General features: G+C 45.8%; 1 protein-coding gene across 7 annotated transcripts in view; it reads left to right on the top strand.

Moving 5' to 3' along the window:
• The window catches only part of kank3 (KN motif and ankyrin repeat domains 3), a 76,818-nt gene that overhangs the window by 46,293 nt on the left and 12,991 nt on the right, over nucleotides 1–17,534 (top strand). For 6 of the 7 annotated variants that reach the window (XR_015080550.1, XM_086004767.1, XM_086004766.1 and 3 more), the window contains exons 5-7: nucleotides 2,391–2,648; nucleotides 13,209–13,296; nucleotides 16,813–17,032. Coding sequence is in view for 5 of the 7 variants with exons in the window: in XM_086004767.1 (XP_085860893.1) it covers nucleotides 2,391–2,648; nucleotides 13,209–13,296; nucleotides 16,813–17,032 (566 nt within the window). In the remaining 2 variants the exon portion in view is untranslated. The remainder of the gene's footprint in view (nucleotides 1–2,390; nucleotides 2,649–13,208; nucleotides 13,297–16,812; nucleotides 17,033–17,534) is intronic. The other variant, XR_015080551.1, reaches the window with a different exon arrangement.

Genomic DNA, 17,534 nt, shown 5'->3' with positions numbered 1-17,534 from the left:
CGGGTTGGTATTCTGGAAGGATGAAATCAAATGGGCTGAAATGAGTGTGAAGGTCCATATGATTATCTCAGCACCTGAACCCCAAGGTTTGACAACTGTCTGGAAATTGTTACATAGGATTACATAGGATATACGGCCAGAAACAGGCCATTCGGCCCAACCAGTCCACGCCGGCATTTATGCTCCACTCGAGCCTCCTCCCGTCTTTCCTCATCTAAATCTATCAGCATAACCCTCTATTCACTTCTCCCTCATATGCTTGTCTAGCCTCCCCTTAAATGCATTTATACTTTTCGCTTCAACCACTCCCTGTGGTAGCAAGTTCCAAATTCTCACCACTCTTTGGGTAAAGAAGTTTCTTATGAATTCCTTATTGGATTTCTTGGTGACTATCTTATATTGATGGTCTCTAGTTATGCTCTTCACCACAAGTGGGAACATTCTCTCTGTATTCACTCTATCAAAACCTTTCATAATTTTAAAGACCTCTATTAGGTCACCCCTCAGCATTTTTTCAAGAGAAAAGAGACCCAGCCTGTTCATCCTTTCCTGATATGTATACCCTCGCATTTCTGGTATCATCCTTGTAAATCTTCTCTGCACCCTCTTCAGTGCCTCTATATCCTTTTTATAATATAGCAACCAGAACTGTATGCAGTACTCTATGTGTGGTCTAACCAAGGTTCGATACAGGTTTAGCATAACTTCCCTACTTTTCAATTCTATACCTCTAGAAATAAACCCTACTGCTTGGTTTGCTTTTTTTATGGCCTTGCTAACCTGTGTCGCAACTTTTAGTGATTTGTGTATTTGTACTCCGGGATCCCTTTGTTCATCTCTTCTTCTTCTTCTTAGGTAGTCTCTCGGAACCGAGGATGACTTGCTTCCACATCTACCCCACTTAGACTCGCACCCTCCAAGTAATAAGTGACCTCCCTATTCTTCCTACCAAAATGTAATACCTCACATTTATCTGTGTTGAACTTCATTTGCCAATTATATGCCCATTCTGCAAGTTTATTAATGTCCTCCTGTAATTTGTTGCAGTCCTCTTCAGTATTGACTATCCCCCCCCAATTTGGTGTCTTTTGCAAATTTAGAAATTGTGTTTTTAATTCCAAAGTCTAAATCGTTATTATAAATTGTGAACAACAGTGGTCCCAGCACTGATCCTTGTGGAACCTTCTGCCAAAGTGAATAGCTACCTTTTACCCCTACTCTCTACTTTCTGTCTTGAAGCCAGCTAGCTATCCATTCTGCTACTTGTCCCCTGACTCCGCATTCTCTGACCTTGTTCATCAGTCTATTATGGGGTACCTTATCGAAGGCCTTTTGAAAATCTAGATAAATTATATCTACTGCATTACCATTGCCTACTCTCTCTGTTACCTCTTCAAAAAATTCAATGAAGTTGGTCAGGCAAACCATCGCCCACATTTGATACTCACAGCCTATGATGGATGTTTTCACATCATCAAGTTTTCTAATTGTGCTGTTTTGGTCCGTGATCCTGGGTTGTAAGAGATAAGAACTTATCAACATATTTTATTTCAATAGTAATCTTTTGTTTAATATATTGTGGTCTTGATAGTGGTTATGACAATAGATAATCACAATAAAACACGAATAGATAAAACTATCTGTGTATTAATTCTGAGATACAGTTAGAGTGGTGTGTGTCATTCTGGGTACCCCATTATAGATACTGGAGCTGGCCACAGGGAATATTCTTGTCCAATATGTATTGTAACTAGGATACTATCTCTTGTCTTTTCACTGCTGGTATCTCTAGCTTCTGGTAACACTTGAAACCAAGGTTGGTGTCACTTCGTAAACCACACCTTATGGAGTGTTTGCAACCACAAGTCCAGCAATCTGATTAGTCCGGTTGAGAATTTGTCCATTTGCTGTTGTTCCATGTAATGCCTTATCTGTGGTGCGCACAGACTGTTTGACTTGGATATGAACACTGCCCAGTGATTATATGTGAAACTTTTTTTTCCTTTGCTTGTTGCATAGTTCTGAGATTTGAACACAGGTCAGCATGTTGCTGAAAAATGAAAGGGGCTAATGGGACTTTGTATAAATTTACAAATGTCTAAGTGAACAGTGACAGACCAAGGCTGAACAGTGGACATGAAGGAACATTCTGCAATTTTGCTGGATTACCTTTGGGCTTCAGGAAGTGGTTTATGTGCACAGAGCAGGCTGGAGCAAGTTCGATGGGCCAAAGGGCCTTTTCTTTTTCTGTGCCTTGTTATGATCCTAGAAGTGGACTTTTGACTGCAGATGATTTCTGGGACTGCGCACATTACATTAGGACGTGACATTCGAGGAGCTGTGATGTCTCTTGATTTACAATAGAAACGTTGTTGCATTTAAAATTACAGATATGAGACAACTTCGAGCGAGGAATCGAGTGGCGAGGAGAGTTCCTCTGACAAAGTGGTTGGAGACAGTTCGGAAAGTGAGTTGGGAAATTGCAGTGACAGCTCAGATGAAGATGGCATTGCAAACCTGAACGACAGTGACAGCGACCACTGCGAATGTGCTGAACAATGCAGGGATAAGGTGGAAGAGGAAATGCTTGAGCAGAGTAAACAGAGGAGAGAAGAGAAGAGAATCGACGAAGAGGAAGTCAAGGAGAAGTGAGAACTGGTTTATTAATTTGCTCTAATACGTAAATCATCAAAATGATTAGGCGCATTTGTCCACTGCAACAAAGCTAGTTGGTGAATTTTATATTACATCCTCTTTTGTGACTTGGGGAAAGGGAAATATTATTTATATATGATATAAAACATTAATACATTTAGAATGACAGTTTAAACATGTAGCATCTGCAACCTGCTTCCCAATGCTTAGCTGGTTAACGCAGTGAGTAGCTGAGCTATTCAGATCTCAAAGGTCCAAGGTTCAATTTGAGTTGAACTGAGTTGACTATCTCAGCCATAGCATACATTCTAAGCTGATGAATGAACCGACAGAGGAAAATTGGTGTAAATACCCCATTTCCAGTGTGTTCAAAACCCGTCAATAGCCATTCTGGTGGCAATTATACCAAAAGAGGAAAATTTAGCCTATGTCATATCTTCAGCTGGTAAATATTGTCTGATAATCTGCCTTATTCTGTCAGATTGTTTAATTTGACTCTGATATTTGTTGAAGAGATCTCAAGCACTCATTTCCTCTTTGTGTTTTGGATATTTGCTGTGTTGGATGCAGAACAATTATCGTCAACCATCCGGATTGCAGAACAAACCTTTCATAATACCCGGACTCTGCATATGTAAATCCATGTGGAGCCTCTAACTCCCAACATAGGAGGAACAAAAGAAACTGATAAAATTAGACTAACATGAGACTGGAATCAGGAATGTGCAGCAAAACAGGAAAGTGCACCATCGTAACAAGTCAAATAAAAGAGCAGCAAAAGCATCTGCTGCCAGAGAACAGAAAGAAAGGCAGGAAATGCTGGAAATATACAGCGGATCTGTCTGTTAATAGTGTCCACAGGGCAGTTTGAAACGGTGCAAGCGGGTTAACTAGATACTGTGCAAGCGGGTTAACTAGAAACCGTGCCAGTGAGGTAGCTGGTTCCCTTGGTAGTGGGGCAGCTAGAAACTGGAAACCAAACCATTGGGGTAGCTAGTAATCATGCCAGTGCCAACAGGGCAGCTGGAAACCATGACAATGCGGCAGCAAGAACTGGTGGCAAGGTGTAGCTAGAACATGTGCTAGTGAAGTAGCTGGAAACTAATAGCCATTGTGGGTTACGAGCAATTCACAATGATGGAAAAGCACCACAAAGTCACATAGGAAATGGAGAGAGAGAGAAAATTCATACTTAATATCGCCCAATCAACACATCCACAGTTAACATTGCCCAATCAACACACACTTAACATCGACCAATCAACGCACACACTTAACATCAGCCAATCAACGCACATGCTTAACATCAGCCAATCAACACACACTCACTTAGCATCACCCAATCAATGCTCACATTGAGGGCGCTCCGCTTCTTCCTTGAAGAGAGGCCCAACCAGTCCTCATCCACCACCCTCCTCCGCCTGGCTGAACTTGTTCTCACATTGAATACTTCTCCTTTGACTCCACTCATTTCCTCCAAATCAAAGGTGTTGCTATGGGTACCAGCATGGGTCCTAGCTATGCCTGCCTTTTTGTGGGATATGTGGAACACTCTTTGTTCCAGTTCTACTCGGGTCCCCTCCCTCACCTCTTTTTCCGGTACATTGATGACTGTATCGGTGCCGTTTCCTGCTCTCGCCCTGAACTAGGCAATTTCATTCACTTTGCTTCCAATTTCCACCCTTCCCTCACCTTCACATGGTCCATCTCTGACTCTTCCCTTCCCTTCCTCGACTTCTCCGTCTCCATCTTTGGGGATAGGTTAATGACAAACATTCACTACAAGCCCACTGACTCCCACAGCTACCTGGACTACACTTCCTCCCACCCCGCCTCCTGTAAGGACTCTTTTCCATTCTCCCAGTTTCTCTGTCTCCGTCGCATCTGCTCCGACGATGCCACCTTCCACACCAGTGCTTCCGACATGTCTTCCTTTTTCCTCAACCGAGGATTCCCCTCTACTGTGGTTGACACGGCCCTCGACCGTGTCCGTTCTATCTCCCGCACTTCTGCCCTCACCCCTGCCCCTCCCTCCCGGAACCATGATAGGGTTACCCTTGTCCTCACCTTTCACCCCACCAGCCTCCACATTCAATGGATCATCCTCCACCATTTCTGCCACTTCCAGCGTGATCCCACCACCAAACGCATCTTCCCCTCAACTCTACTTTCAGCATTCCATAGGGACCGCTCCCTCCGCAACACCCTAGTCCACTCCTCTATCACCCCCAGCACCCCTTCCCCTTTGCCCGGCACCTTCCCGTGCAAGCGCAGGAGATGCAACAGATGCCCTTATACCTCCCGCCTTCCCACTGTCCAGGGCCCCAAACACCCCTTCCAGGTGAAACAGCGATTTACTTGTACTTCTTGCAATCTAGTATACTGTATTCGCTGCTCACGATGTGGTCTCCTCTACATTGGGGAGACCAAACGCAGATTGGGTGACCACTTTGCGGAACACCTCCGTTCAGTCCGTAAGGGGGACCCCGAGCTTCCGGTCGCCTGTCACTTTAATTCACCGCTCCATTCCCACTCAGACCTCACCGTCCTCAGCCTCTTGCATTGTTCCACGGAAGCACAGCGCAAGCTCGAAGAACAGCACCTCATCTTCCGATTAGGCACTTTACAGCCCTCTGGACTCAACATAGAGTTCAACAATTTCAGAACATAACCTCGGCCCCAATCACATATATATATTTTTTATCCACACTTTTTGTTTGTGCCTTTTTTTCTTCCCTCCCACATGGCAGCTGCCCTTCATTCTGCCAGCGCAATTTACACTTCATCTAGAGCCATCCTTTGTTTCTTAATCTGTCCAATTACCATCTCCTCTTGCCTTGAATATCTCTTAATGCCTCTTTACTTCTCCTGCCTTCCATCCTATCACAGACCTTCCCTTTTGTTCTTTCATCCCCTCCCCCATTTCCCAGCCCCTAAACTTGCTTTAAAATCTGTTCCATTTCCTGCTTTTTTCCAGTTCTTTGACCTGAAACGTTATCCCTGTTTCTCTCTCCACGGATGCTGCCTGGCCTGCTGAGTTTTTCCATCATTTTCTGTTGTTATTTCAGATTTCCAGCATCCGCAGTATTTTGCTATTGTATTAATGCTCACATAACATTGCCCAATCAACACTCACTTAACATCGCCCAATCAACGCTCATTTAACATCGTCCAATCAATGCTCACTTAACATTGCCCAATCAACACTCACTTAACATTGCACAATCAACACTCACTTAACATCGCCCAATCAACGCTCAATTAGCATTGCCCAATCAACACTCACTCACTTAACATCACCCAATCAACCCACGCACACTAATTCAAGGCACGCGCGAGGCATTCCGTGACCGTGGGCACCGCAGGGACTGGAGTGCATTATCACCACTGGCAATGGAATTTTAATTTAAGTTGTTAAGTTTCTTTTAATTTTTTTTGTTAAGATACAGTTTTATTGCTTTAACCAGAAGAGTACACACTAATTCACTCAATAAACACACTCCATAATCTTGAGAAATCATTGATCAAATCAGAATTAAACTGTTACATCACCTTGGGAGCCCTGATAATCATTAGCATTAATCACAGGAGTCCTTGTACAACTGATTTATCAGTTTACTGCAGCCCGGCTCCAACTAACCAGAAAGTGAGGTTAATCATCTGAAATTAGCACCTTGCCACACAGAATGCTGCTACGTAGTTGGAGCAGGTGAATACTGTAATGAATTAGGTGGGTATAACTGAACCCTAATTTTACAGAGCTTGGAAAAGACTTGAAAGATCACTAAGACCACCCTTTTCATATTTGCTGCAAAGTGACAAGAGTAGGATTGAATCAACCTGCAGCTCCCAAATTCTTCCTGACATGTACCTCTGTGGCAGTCGCAGGGCCCCGTGCTGGTCACTCTCCAGTTGTGCTGTGTCTGGCTGAGGATTTAGACCTTTGCCGCAGGTTATTGCGTTTGTCTATGGCTTGCCTTTATTTTTAGGAATGAGATCATAAGTGGAACATACCTGCCATTGCTGTGTGTTGGAGACATTGATAACTGGGCCTCCTTGTATTTGAATCCTTGCTGTTTGATATTCTTGGAATTTAGAAAAGTTCATTTTTTGCATTTCTTTCTTGCATTTATTGTTTTCTCACTTGTCATTTTAATATAATCTGGCTGCTTAAGAACATTCCTGGTGTTGTGTCCAGTTTTGTTGGTGATTCACTAATTGGCGCGTGGCTTGTTTGTGGGGTTGAACTCCCCTTATCTCCGCGCTCTCCTGTTTCCTGGTTTGGAGAATTTGTTGCTTTAATATGTCTCCAACACACCATTTCCTTCCTAAGATCAGGGACTTGCTGCTCCTGTCGGCTGGTGCACTGCTTCCATATCCGCAGCTACACTCAACCATAGTAAACCAGAACAACTCCTGATCTCGCTGAAATCCGCTCCTGCGGTTTGGACCTGCATCAGACTGTTCCCGATGGTCTGAACTTGGTTGTTCTTCATTCTGTTTGGGTTGGAATTGGCTGCACGTAAACCACAAGCCGGGTCCTGGCTGCAGCTTTTGAGGGCCGAGCACGCCTTGTGCAGTTACACAAATATTCTGCCTTTTTATATTTTGTACGTTTACAATTTTAAGGTTACATTATAGATTTATAAATATCTTAGACTGATTCTGATATTAAACATTCGTAAGTATGTTCCTGATTTAAACCCATAACTCAACACCGGACGAGCTTAGCTGGCTCTTCCTCAGACACAGTCAATGCCCCATTTGTTGTAATTCAGCCAGGGCCTACAGAACTGCTTTAATCAGACCACAAACTTGCCATTGCCATGACCATTGTTTTGGTGAGCTGGGTGTCTGACACATGTGGAACCCAACACCATGTTTAAGTCTCCAAACCAAGCTACTGCCCCATTCCACACAGAAAGGTTTTTTTTGCCCGACATATAGTGTATACTCCCTCCTGGTAGGGACAAAACCCTACCAACCACCTCTCTCCCTATCACCCCCCTCCCCCCATCCCCTCATACCAGTGCATGGAAAATATCAAAATGCGTGTTCTACATCATACATTTATTTTAAAGTGATAATATTCATAGAAATTTTTGTCGTTTTTAAAATGTTTTTATAGAATGATCCAGCACAGGAGACCATTCGGCCCATTGCGCCTGTGCCGGCACTTCGAAAGAGATATCTAATCAGTCCCACACCCCTGCTCTTCCCCATAGCCCTGCATATTTTTCCCTTTCAAGTATTTATCCAATTCCCTTTTGAACCTTACTGTTGAATCTGCTTCCACCACCCTTTCAGGCAGCGCATTCCAGATCACAACAACTCGCTGTGTAAAACAAATGTCCTCATGTCGCCTCTGGTTCTTTTGCCAATCACCTTAAATCCGTGTCCTCTGCTTACTGACCCTTCTGCCTCCTTATTTACTCTATCAAAACCCTTCATGATTTTGAACACCTCTATCAAATCTCCCTTAACCTTCTCTGCTCTAAGGAGAATAGCCCTGGTTTCTCTAGTCTCTGCACGTAACTGAAGTCTTTCATCCCTGGTAACATTCTAGTAAATCTCCTATGTACCCTCTCCATGGCCTTGACATCTTTCCTAAAATGAGGCACCCAGTATTGGTCACAATACTCCAGCTGGGCCTAACCATTGTTTTGTAAATGTTTAGCATAACTCCTTTGCTTTTAAGAACATAAGAACATAAGAAATAGGAGCAGGAGTAGGCCAATCGGCCCCTCGAGCCTGCTCCGCCATTCAATAAGATCATGGCTGATCTGATCCTAACCGCCAATCCACTATCACAGAACCATCTCCTGAATCTAACAGAATTAGACACACGAAATAGGAGCAGGATCAGGCTACACGGCCCCTGGGCCCGCTCCGCTACCCACAGGACCATGACCGATCCGAACCTAGACTCATGTCCAAATTCCTGCCCGCTCCCCGTAACCCTTAATTCCCTTTACTTCTAGGAAACTGTCTATTTCTGTTTTAAATTTATGTAATGATGTAGCTTCTACAGCTTTTTGGGGCAGCATATTCCATGGACCTACCACCCTCTGAGTGAAGTAGTTCCTCCTCATCTCAGTTTTGAAAGAGCAGCCCCTTATTCTAAGACTATGCCCCCTAGTTCTAGTTTCACCCATCATCGGGAACATCTTCCCCGCATCCACCCGATCTGACCCCTTCACAATCTTATATGTTTCAATAAGATCGCCTCTCATTCTTCTGAACTCCAATGAGTAGAGTCCCAATCTACTCAAACTCTCCTCATATGTCCATCCCCTCATCCCCGGGATTAACCGAGTGAACCTTCTTTGTACTGACTCGAGAGCAAGTATGTCCTTTCTTAAGTATGGACACCAAAACTGTACGCAGTATTCCAGGTGCGGCCTCACCAATACCTTGTACAACTGAAGCAATACCTCCCTATTTTTATATTCTATCCCCCTAGCAATGAAAGCCAACATTCCATTGGCCTTCTTAATCACTTGCTGCACCTGCATACTAACCTTTTGAGTTTCGTGCACCAGGACCCCCAGATCCCTTTGTACTTCAGTACTTTCCAGTTTCTTGCCATTAAGATAATAACTTGCTCTACGATTTTTCCTGCCAAAGTGCATAACCTCACACTTTCCAGTATTGTATTCCATCTGCCAAATCTCTGCCCACTTACTTTTAGCCTGTCGATGTCCCCTTGCAGGTTTTTTATGTCCTCCTCACTCACTACTTTCCCTCCCATCTTAGTATCATCTGCAAACTTTGATATGTTACACTCGGTCCCCTCCTCCAAATCGTTAATATAGATTGTAAAGAGTTGGGGACCCAGCACTGACCCCTGCGGAACACCACTACTTACTGATTGCCAGTCTGAGAATGAACCATTTATCCCAACTCTCTGCCTTCTGTTAGATAGCCAATCCTCTATCCATGCCAGAATATTACCCCCAATCCCGTGATTTTTTATCTTAAGCAATAATCTTTTGTGTGGCACCTTGTCAAATGCCTTCTGGAAGTCTAAATACACTACGTCCACTGGTTCCCCTTTATCCACCCTATACGTTACTTCCTCAAAGAACTCCAGCAAATTTGTCAAACATGACTTCCCTTTCATAAAACCATGCTGACTTTGTCCTATTAAATTATGATTATCCAAATGTCCTGTTACTGTCTCCTTAATAATGGACTCCAAAATGTTACCTACCACAGATGTTAGGCTAACCGGTCTATAGTTTCCAGCCTTCTGTCTACTGCCCTTTTTAAATAAGGGTGTTACATTAGCAGTTTTCCAGTCTGCCGGGACCTTTGCCGAGTCCAGGGAGTTTTGGAATTATGCATCCACAATCCCTACCGCCACTTCCCTCAAGACCCTAGGATGTAAGCCATCAGGTCCAGGTGATTTATCCGCCTTGAGTCCCATTATTTTACCGAGTACCACTTCCTTCGTGATTTTGATCGTGTTTAGCTCCTCCCCCCCTTTAGCCCCCTGTTTGTCCAGTGTTGGGATATTCTTAGTGTCTTCTACTGTAAAGACTGATGTAAAATATTCATTCAGTGTTTTTGCCATCTCCATATTTCCCACCATTAATTTCCCGGTCTCATCCTCTAAGGGACCAACATTTACTTTAGCCACCCTTTTTCTTTTTATATAACTATAAAAACTCTTACTATCTGTTTTTATATTTTTTGCTAATTTACTTTCATAATCTATCTTCCCTTTCTTAATCAATCTTTTTGTTATTTTTTGCTGTCTTTTAAAGTTTTCCCAATCCTCTATCCTCCCACTAGATTTGGCTACCTTATATGCCCTTGTTTTTAGTCGAATACTATCCTTAATTTCTTTACTTAGCCACGGATGGCTGTCTTTTCTTTTACACCCTTTTCTTCTCAGTGGAATATTTTTTTTTGGAAGTTGTAAAATAACTCCTTGAATGTACACCACTGATCATGTATCGTCTTACCCTTTAATCTATTTTCCCAATCCACTCTACTCAATTCCGCTCTCATACCTTCATAGTCTCCTTTATTCAAGCTTAGCACGCTTGTTTGAGATCCAACCTTCTCACCCTCTAATTGAATATGGAATTCAACCATGTTATGGTCACTCATTCCAAGGGGATCCCTTACTAGGACATTTTTAATTAATCCCGTCTCGTTACACAGGACCAGATCTAAGGTTGCTTGCCCCCTGGTCGGTTCAGTTACATACTGCTCAAGAAACCCATCCCTAATACACTCAATGAACTCATCCTCAAGGCTGCTCTGCCCAATTTGATTTGTCCAATTAATATGGTAGTTGAAATCCCCCATAATTATAGATGTTCCCTTATTACAAGCCTCAACTATTTCCTGATTGATACTCCGTCCAACAGAGTTGCCACTGTTCGGAGGCCTATAGACTACGCCCACTAGTGTTTTTTTCCCCTTATTATTCCTTACCTCCACCCAAACTGTTTCATTATCCTGATCTTTTGACAGAATATAATTTCTCTGTATTACAGTGATTCCTTCCTTTATTAACATAGCCACCCCACCTCCCCTTCCTTCCTGCCTGTCCTTCCTGATCATTAAATAACCTGGTATGTTTAATTCCCAGGCATTGTCACCCTGCAGCCATGTTTCTGTAATGGCCACAAGATCATACCCATATGTAGTTATTTGTGCCATTAACTCGTCTATTTTGTTACGAATGCTACGTGCATTCAGATAGAGAACTTTCAAAGATGTTTTGTGACACTTAGTTCCTGCTTTTGCCCTTTTTATTACTTTACCTTTTACTCCATACCTTCTGCCCCTTCCTGACACGCTCTGGTTTTTAATTTCCCCACTGCTACCTAAGTCTATGACCTTCTCTGTTGTCATTTTTATTATTTGCTCTCTAGGAACCTCCCCCCCACTAGTTAGTTTAAAGCCCTCTCTACAGCCCTAGTTATATGATCCGCCAGGACTCTAGTCCCAGCACTGGCCAAGTGAAGCCCGTCCCAACGGAACAGCTCCCTCCTGCCCCAGTACTGGTGCCAGTGTCCCAGGAAGCAAAACCCATTTCTCCCACACCAGTCTTTGAGCCACGCATTTAACTCTCTAATTTTATTTGTCCTAGCCAAATTCGCTCGTGGCTCAGGTAATAATATTACCCTTGTGGTTCTGCTTTTTAATTTGGCCCCTAGCTGCTCAAACTCCCTCAGCAGAACCTCCTTCCTTGTCCTATCTATGTCGTTGGTACCAACATGGACCACGACAACTGGATCCTCCCCCTCCCACTCCAAGTTTCTCTCCAGTCCAGAGGAGATGTCCTTAACCCTGGCACCGGGCAGGCAACACAGCCTTCGGGACTCTCGCTCTCGGCTGCAAAGAACTCTATCTATCCCCCTAACGATACTATCCCCTACCACTGCAACATTTCTTTTAACTCCCCCCATTTGAATGGCCCCCTGCTCCACGGTGCTGTGGCCAGGTTGCTCATCCTCCCTGCAGTCCCTGCTCCTGTCCCCACAGGGAGTAAGAGCCTCGAACCTGTTGGACAAGTGCAAGGGCTGCGGCTCCTCCAACATTACCTCCTGGATCCCCGTACCTGCCTCACTTCTAGTCACACCATCCTGACCCTGGCCACGGACTACATCTGAATTAATTAATCTAATTGGTGTGACTACCTCGTGATACACAGAGTCCAGGTAACTCTCCCCCTCCCTGATGTGTCTCAGTGTTTGAAGCTCGGTCTCCAGCTCTTCAACACGGAGCCGGAGTTCCTCGAGCAGCCAACACTTACTGCAAATGTGATCACCGTGAGCATCAATGGTGTTCACCAGCTCCCACATATTGCAGCAGTAACACATCGCCTGATCTCCCATTCTATGTAATTAATTAAATTTATTAATATTATTCTTAAATATCCTCTGCCCCGATTCTAGATGGTGTATATCACACCTTAGAAACTATAAACCAAAGAGATTTAAGCTTAAAAGGGAGAAATACTCACCAACCCATCACTTACCCGCTTTCTGGTGACGTCACACTTGGATTACTTTTTACCTCTCTCCTTCCCTCCGAGTTCAGAGACTGGTACACCTTACCTGGTCTCTGGGGATTTTTATACCCCGCTCTGCCGCTCAGGTTTCCCGCCGACGCTGTGAGGCCTTACCTGGTCTCTGGGGATTTTTATACCCCGCTCTGCCGCTCAGGTTTCCCGCCGACGCTGTGAGGCCTTACCTGGTCTCTGGGGACTTTTACAGCCCCGCTCTACCGCTCAGGTTTCCCGCCGACGCTGTGAGGCCTTACCTGGTCTCTGGGGACTTTTACAGCCCCGCTCTGCCGCTCAGGATTCCTGCCGACGCTGTGAGGCCTTACCTGGTCTCTGGGGACTTTTACAGCCCCGCTGTACACTGTGCCTCTATTTATAAAGCTAAGGATTTTAAGATGTGATTAGGTAGTGGTTTATAAGCTGCAATATATCCTGTGCGCCATTAAACGCTTCTCCCCCTGAGTGTGTTGGAGGTTTCTGGGGTTTGTTCTCTGTCCTGAGTCTTCTGCTGGTTGTTTTTCTGCAGGTTTGAGCTGAGTCTGAAGATGCGGGAAGTCTGTCTGATCCTGAAGAATCATTTCAATGATCCGAACCCGGTGAAGAGCAAGGAAGTGGTGAGCGTCCTCAAATGCCGTTACTGTGATGTCAGTGGCAGTGTGTGATGTCATGGGGTGGTGGGGTTAGAGGTTTGTGTCAGGATCGTCGTATCAGCTGTGGTTCAGTGGGTAGCACACTTGCTTCTGAGTCAGAACGTTGCGAGTTCAAGTCCCACTCCAGAGCACAAAACCTAGTCTTGCACTCCAGTGCAGTACTGAGGGAGTGCTGCACTGTTGGAGGTGCCGCCTTTTAGATGAGACACTAAACCAAGATTCCGTCTGCTCTCTCTGGTGGATGTAAACGATCCCATGGCACAATTTCAAAGAGCAGGGTCGTTCTCCCCAGTGTCCTGCCCAATATTTATCCCTGAACCAACATCACTAAAACAGATTATCTGGTCATTCTCGCATTCCTTTTTGTGGGACCTAGCAGTGTGCAAATTGGCTGCCACATTTCCTACATTACAACAGTGCCTATACTTCAAAAGTACTTCATTGACATCCTGAGGTTGTGAAAGGTGCTATAGAAATGCAAGTCTTTCTTTTTTCTTTTTTTCACCTCGCACCTGTGGGCTCCTCTCTGTCTCGGCTCACTGGCTCAGATAGAGGCCAAGTGCAGGTTCCCCGCCTGCCGTCTCTCTGTCGCTTTCCAGCATAGGCTTTCACTCTTAACACGTTATCAGAAAACTCAGCACCAGTGACCGAAGTGCAGCTCAATCTCCAGCGCAAGCTGCTGTTTGTCATGCTCCCAGAGGCACTGACCCCACTAATAGCCCAGCGGCGGGGAGTGGGGGGCAATAATGGGCGCGAAAGCCGGGAGCGGTTTTGGCGCATCGGAATGCCTGATTTCAACTTGGATACCTAATTATCATTTTACTTCCGGGTTTCCGTCTCCAATGTGTGTCAGCGGGTGTGATGCGCGCCCACATGATGCGATCTCAATTCGACTGTTTAAAGGGCCAATTCAAAGATGGAACTTGGAGGAGTTGGGAGTCATAGAGTCATAGAGTTATACAGCACGGAAAGAGGCCCTTCGGCCCATCGCGTCCACGCCGGCCATCAGGCCCTGTCTAATCTAATCCCATTTTCCAGCATTTGGTCCATAGCCTTGTATGCTATGGCATTTCAAGTCCTCATCCAAATGCTTCTTGAATGTTGAGAGGGTTCCTGCCTCTACCACCCTTTCAGGCAGTGAGTTCCAGATTCCAACCACCATCTGGGTGAAAAAGTTCTTCCTCAAATCCCCTCTAAACCTCCTGCCCCTTACCTTGAATCTATGCCCCCTTGTTATTGACCCCTCTACAAAGGGAAAAAGTTCCTTTCTATCTACCCTATCTATGCCCCTCATAATTTTGTACACCTCAATCAGGTCCCCCCTCAGCCTTCTCTGCTCCAAGGAAAACAACCCCAGCCTGTCCAGTCTTTCTTCATAGCTGAAGCGCTCCAGCCCAGGTAACATCCTGGTGAATCTCCTCTGCACCCTCTCCAAAGCAATCACATCCTTCCTATAGTGTGGTGACCAGAACTGCACACAGTATTCCAGCTGTGGCCTAGCCAGCGTTTTGTACAGCTCCATCATAACCTCCCTGCTCTTATATTCTATGCCTCGGCTAATGAAGGCAAGTATCCCATATGCCTTTTTAACCACCTTATCCACCTGTTCTGCTGCCTTCAGGGATCTATGTACATGCACACCAAGGTCCCTCTGATCCTGTGTCTTACCTAGGGTCTTACCATTCATTGTGTATTCCCTTGCCTTGTTAGTCCCTCCAAAATGCATCCTCTCACACTTTTCAGGGTTAAATTCCATTTGCCACTGTTCCGCCCATCTGACCAACCCATCTATATCGTCCTGCAGACTGAGGCTACCCTCCTCGCTATTTACCACCCCACCAATTTTCGTGTCATCTGCGAAGTTACTGATCATACCTTTTACATTCACATCCAAATAATTAATGTAGACCACAAACAGCAAGGGACCCAGCACCGATCCCTGCGGTACCCCACTGGACACAGGCTTCCAGTCACAAAAACAACCTTCGACCATCACCCTCTGCCTTCTGCCACTAAGCCAGTTTTGGATCCAATGTGCCAAGGCACCCTGGATCCCATGGGCTCTTACCTTCTTGACCAGTTTCCTATGTGGGACTTTATCGAAAGCCTTACTGAAATCCATGTATACCACATCCACTGCACTACCCTCATCCACACACCTAGTCACCCCCTCGAAAAATTCAATCAAATTAGTCAGACATGATCTTCCCTTGACAAAGCCATGCTGACTATCCCTGATTAATCCTTGCCTCTCCAAGTGGAGACTAATTCTGTCCCTCAGAATTGTTTCCAATAATTTCCCTACCACTGATGTTAGGCTCACTGGCCTGTAATTCCCTGGTGTTGAATGGAGACGGCATTTGTATCAGATGGATTCAGGATGCTCAAAGGCCTGTGCCCAGCTTTAACGACATCGGGTGGCGCCGTGGAAGGATCCGGAGGCAAAAAGGTTGAGGGCGGTGGTCACTTTCACAGCCACTGGTAACGCGTGGCCACCAGGTCCAGCAGGCAGCAGATCTTCTTCTAGGAGGCTGCAGATGTCTGCCGCCACCTGACGCGACAACTTCAGCCTCCGGGAGCACTGCTTCTCCGGGAGGCCAAGAAGGCTGAGCCTCTGCCTGTACACCCTGTTATGCTGGTAGTGCCTCCTGTGACCTCGACCCCTCTGCTGCTCCCCTCTCTGCTGACCACCTGCAGCTCTCTCCAGCAGGCGGTTGCAGCTGCTAACTTTCATCTTGCTCCTCGTCCGAGGTCCAATCTAAGGCAGCCATGGGGCCACCCATCCTGATCTTGAGTCTCAAGGCCTCCAAAATGCAGAAATTAGCCTCTCAACAAACCCTTTCCCCAGTGGTTGGTAAGAAAGCTGCTGTGAGCACTGAGTGTTTATTGATGTCCATTTGCCTGACTTTTAAGGAGCCCCATGAATTGCCGTTCACTCTTCTCGCCTTGGTTTCAATGGCGAGTTTCATGGAGCCCGGGAAGCCCGTGCATGTCATGTTAAATTTAAATCCCGGTGACAATCTCGTTGAAATTGCCTCAGTTATTAATATTATATATAAGCAGTATCCCCGCCTCTCCACAGGGGGTTACACACACGCGTCGAAACGCGCCCGAGTTAAACCCGGAGGTCGGAGTGATATTTTTGACGATTTTAACGACCCTCCCGAACCCAAACCCAAACCCAAACCCACGCTCTCTTTACTGTTAAAACTCCCCCCTGCTGTTTTCGAGCTGCTAAAATGCGAAGTGAAGATTAATCCAAGATGTTTTGGTTCTGGTTGCTGTGGGCCGACACAGGCTGTATCTGCCACCGGCCTATATTTAGGGTGGGTTCGTTTGGAGAGGTCGCGGGAATCTGTGGCCAGCTGGCTCCGGTTCCCGGCCGGGTGATTAGTTTTGGGTGGGAGCAGTCGAGTCAGATGGCTGAGAGTCAAGAGCAACAGTCCTGGGAGCTCCCTGAGTGCTCTTGTGTGTTCGCAGATGGCCAGCTTGAATGCGATCCAGCAGGAGTGGTTCAGAGCCTCCAGCCAGAAGTCAGCCTCTCCCCAGAGTGTAGCTGACTATCTGATGGGCTTCGCGGAGATGTCACCAGCAATCCTGAAGCACGTTGTCAACTTGTCTGATGGAAACGGCAACACGGCCCTGCACTACTGCGTGTCTCACTCCAACTTCCAGATTGTCAAACTTCTGCTGGACACTGGTGAGCTCAGAGTGTGCTGGTCACTGATTGGGCAAAACCCACTAACCTGGGGGTGGGGGTGAGTGGGTGGGTGGGGAGAGGGGCGCGTGGGAGTGGGGGGAGAGGGGCGAGTGGGGAGAGGGGGAGTGGGGGGAGGGGGCGAGTGGGGAGAGGGGCGAGTGGGAGTGGGGGTGGATGGCGACGATATTTCCAGCTGGCATTTAAAATTTTCCCAATGTGTCTTTCTCCTGAACATTATCATGTTATTGATATATTTCTAAGCTATTAACAGACCTAACAAATGCTTGTTCTATGAGCAGACACCCACACACTGAGGGGTCAACACGTGACTTAGTAGCTGATGAGTGAGCGTCACGCTCATTAACTTTAAACAATCTCCACTCCGCCTCTAATGGTGAAATACCTGCCACACACCACTGGCACTGCTTCAGATACTCCATTTACAATTTGATCGATACTTGGCTACAATCGGGTTCAGTGATGTGCCAGTGGGTAGTCTCGC

This window comes from Somniosus microcephalus, chromosome 13, assembly GCF_052327205.1.
Source record: "Somniosus microcephalus isolate GS21.2 chromosome 13, FLI_Smic_1.0, whole genome shotgun sequence".
Taxonomy (NCBI): Eukaryota; Metazoa; Chordata; class Chondrichthyes; order Squaliformes; family Somniosidae; genus Somniosus; species Somniosus microcephalus.
Note: the sequence above shows the minus strand (reverse complement) of the source record. Positions and strands in the feature narration are given on the sequence as shown.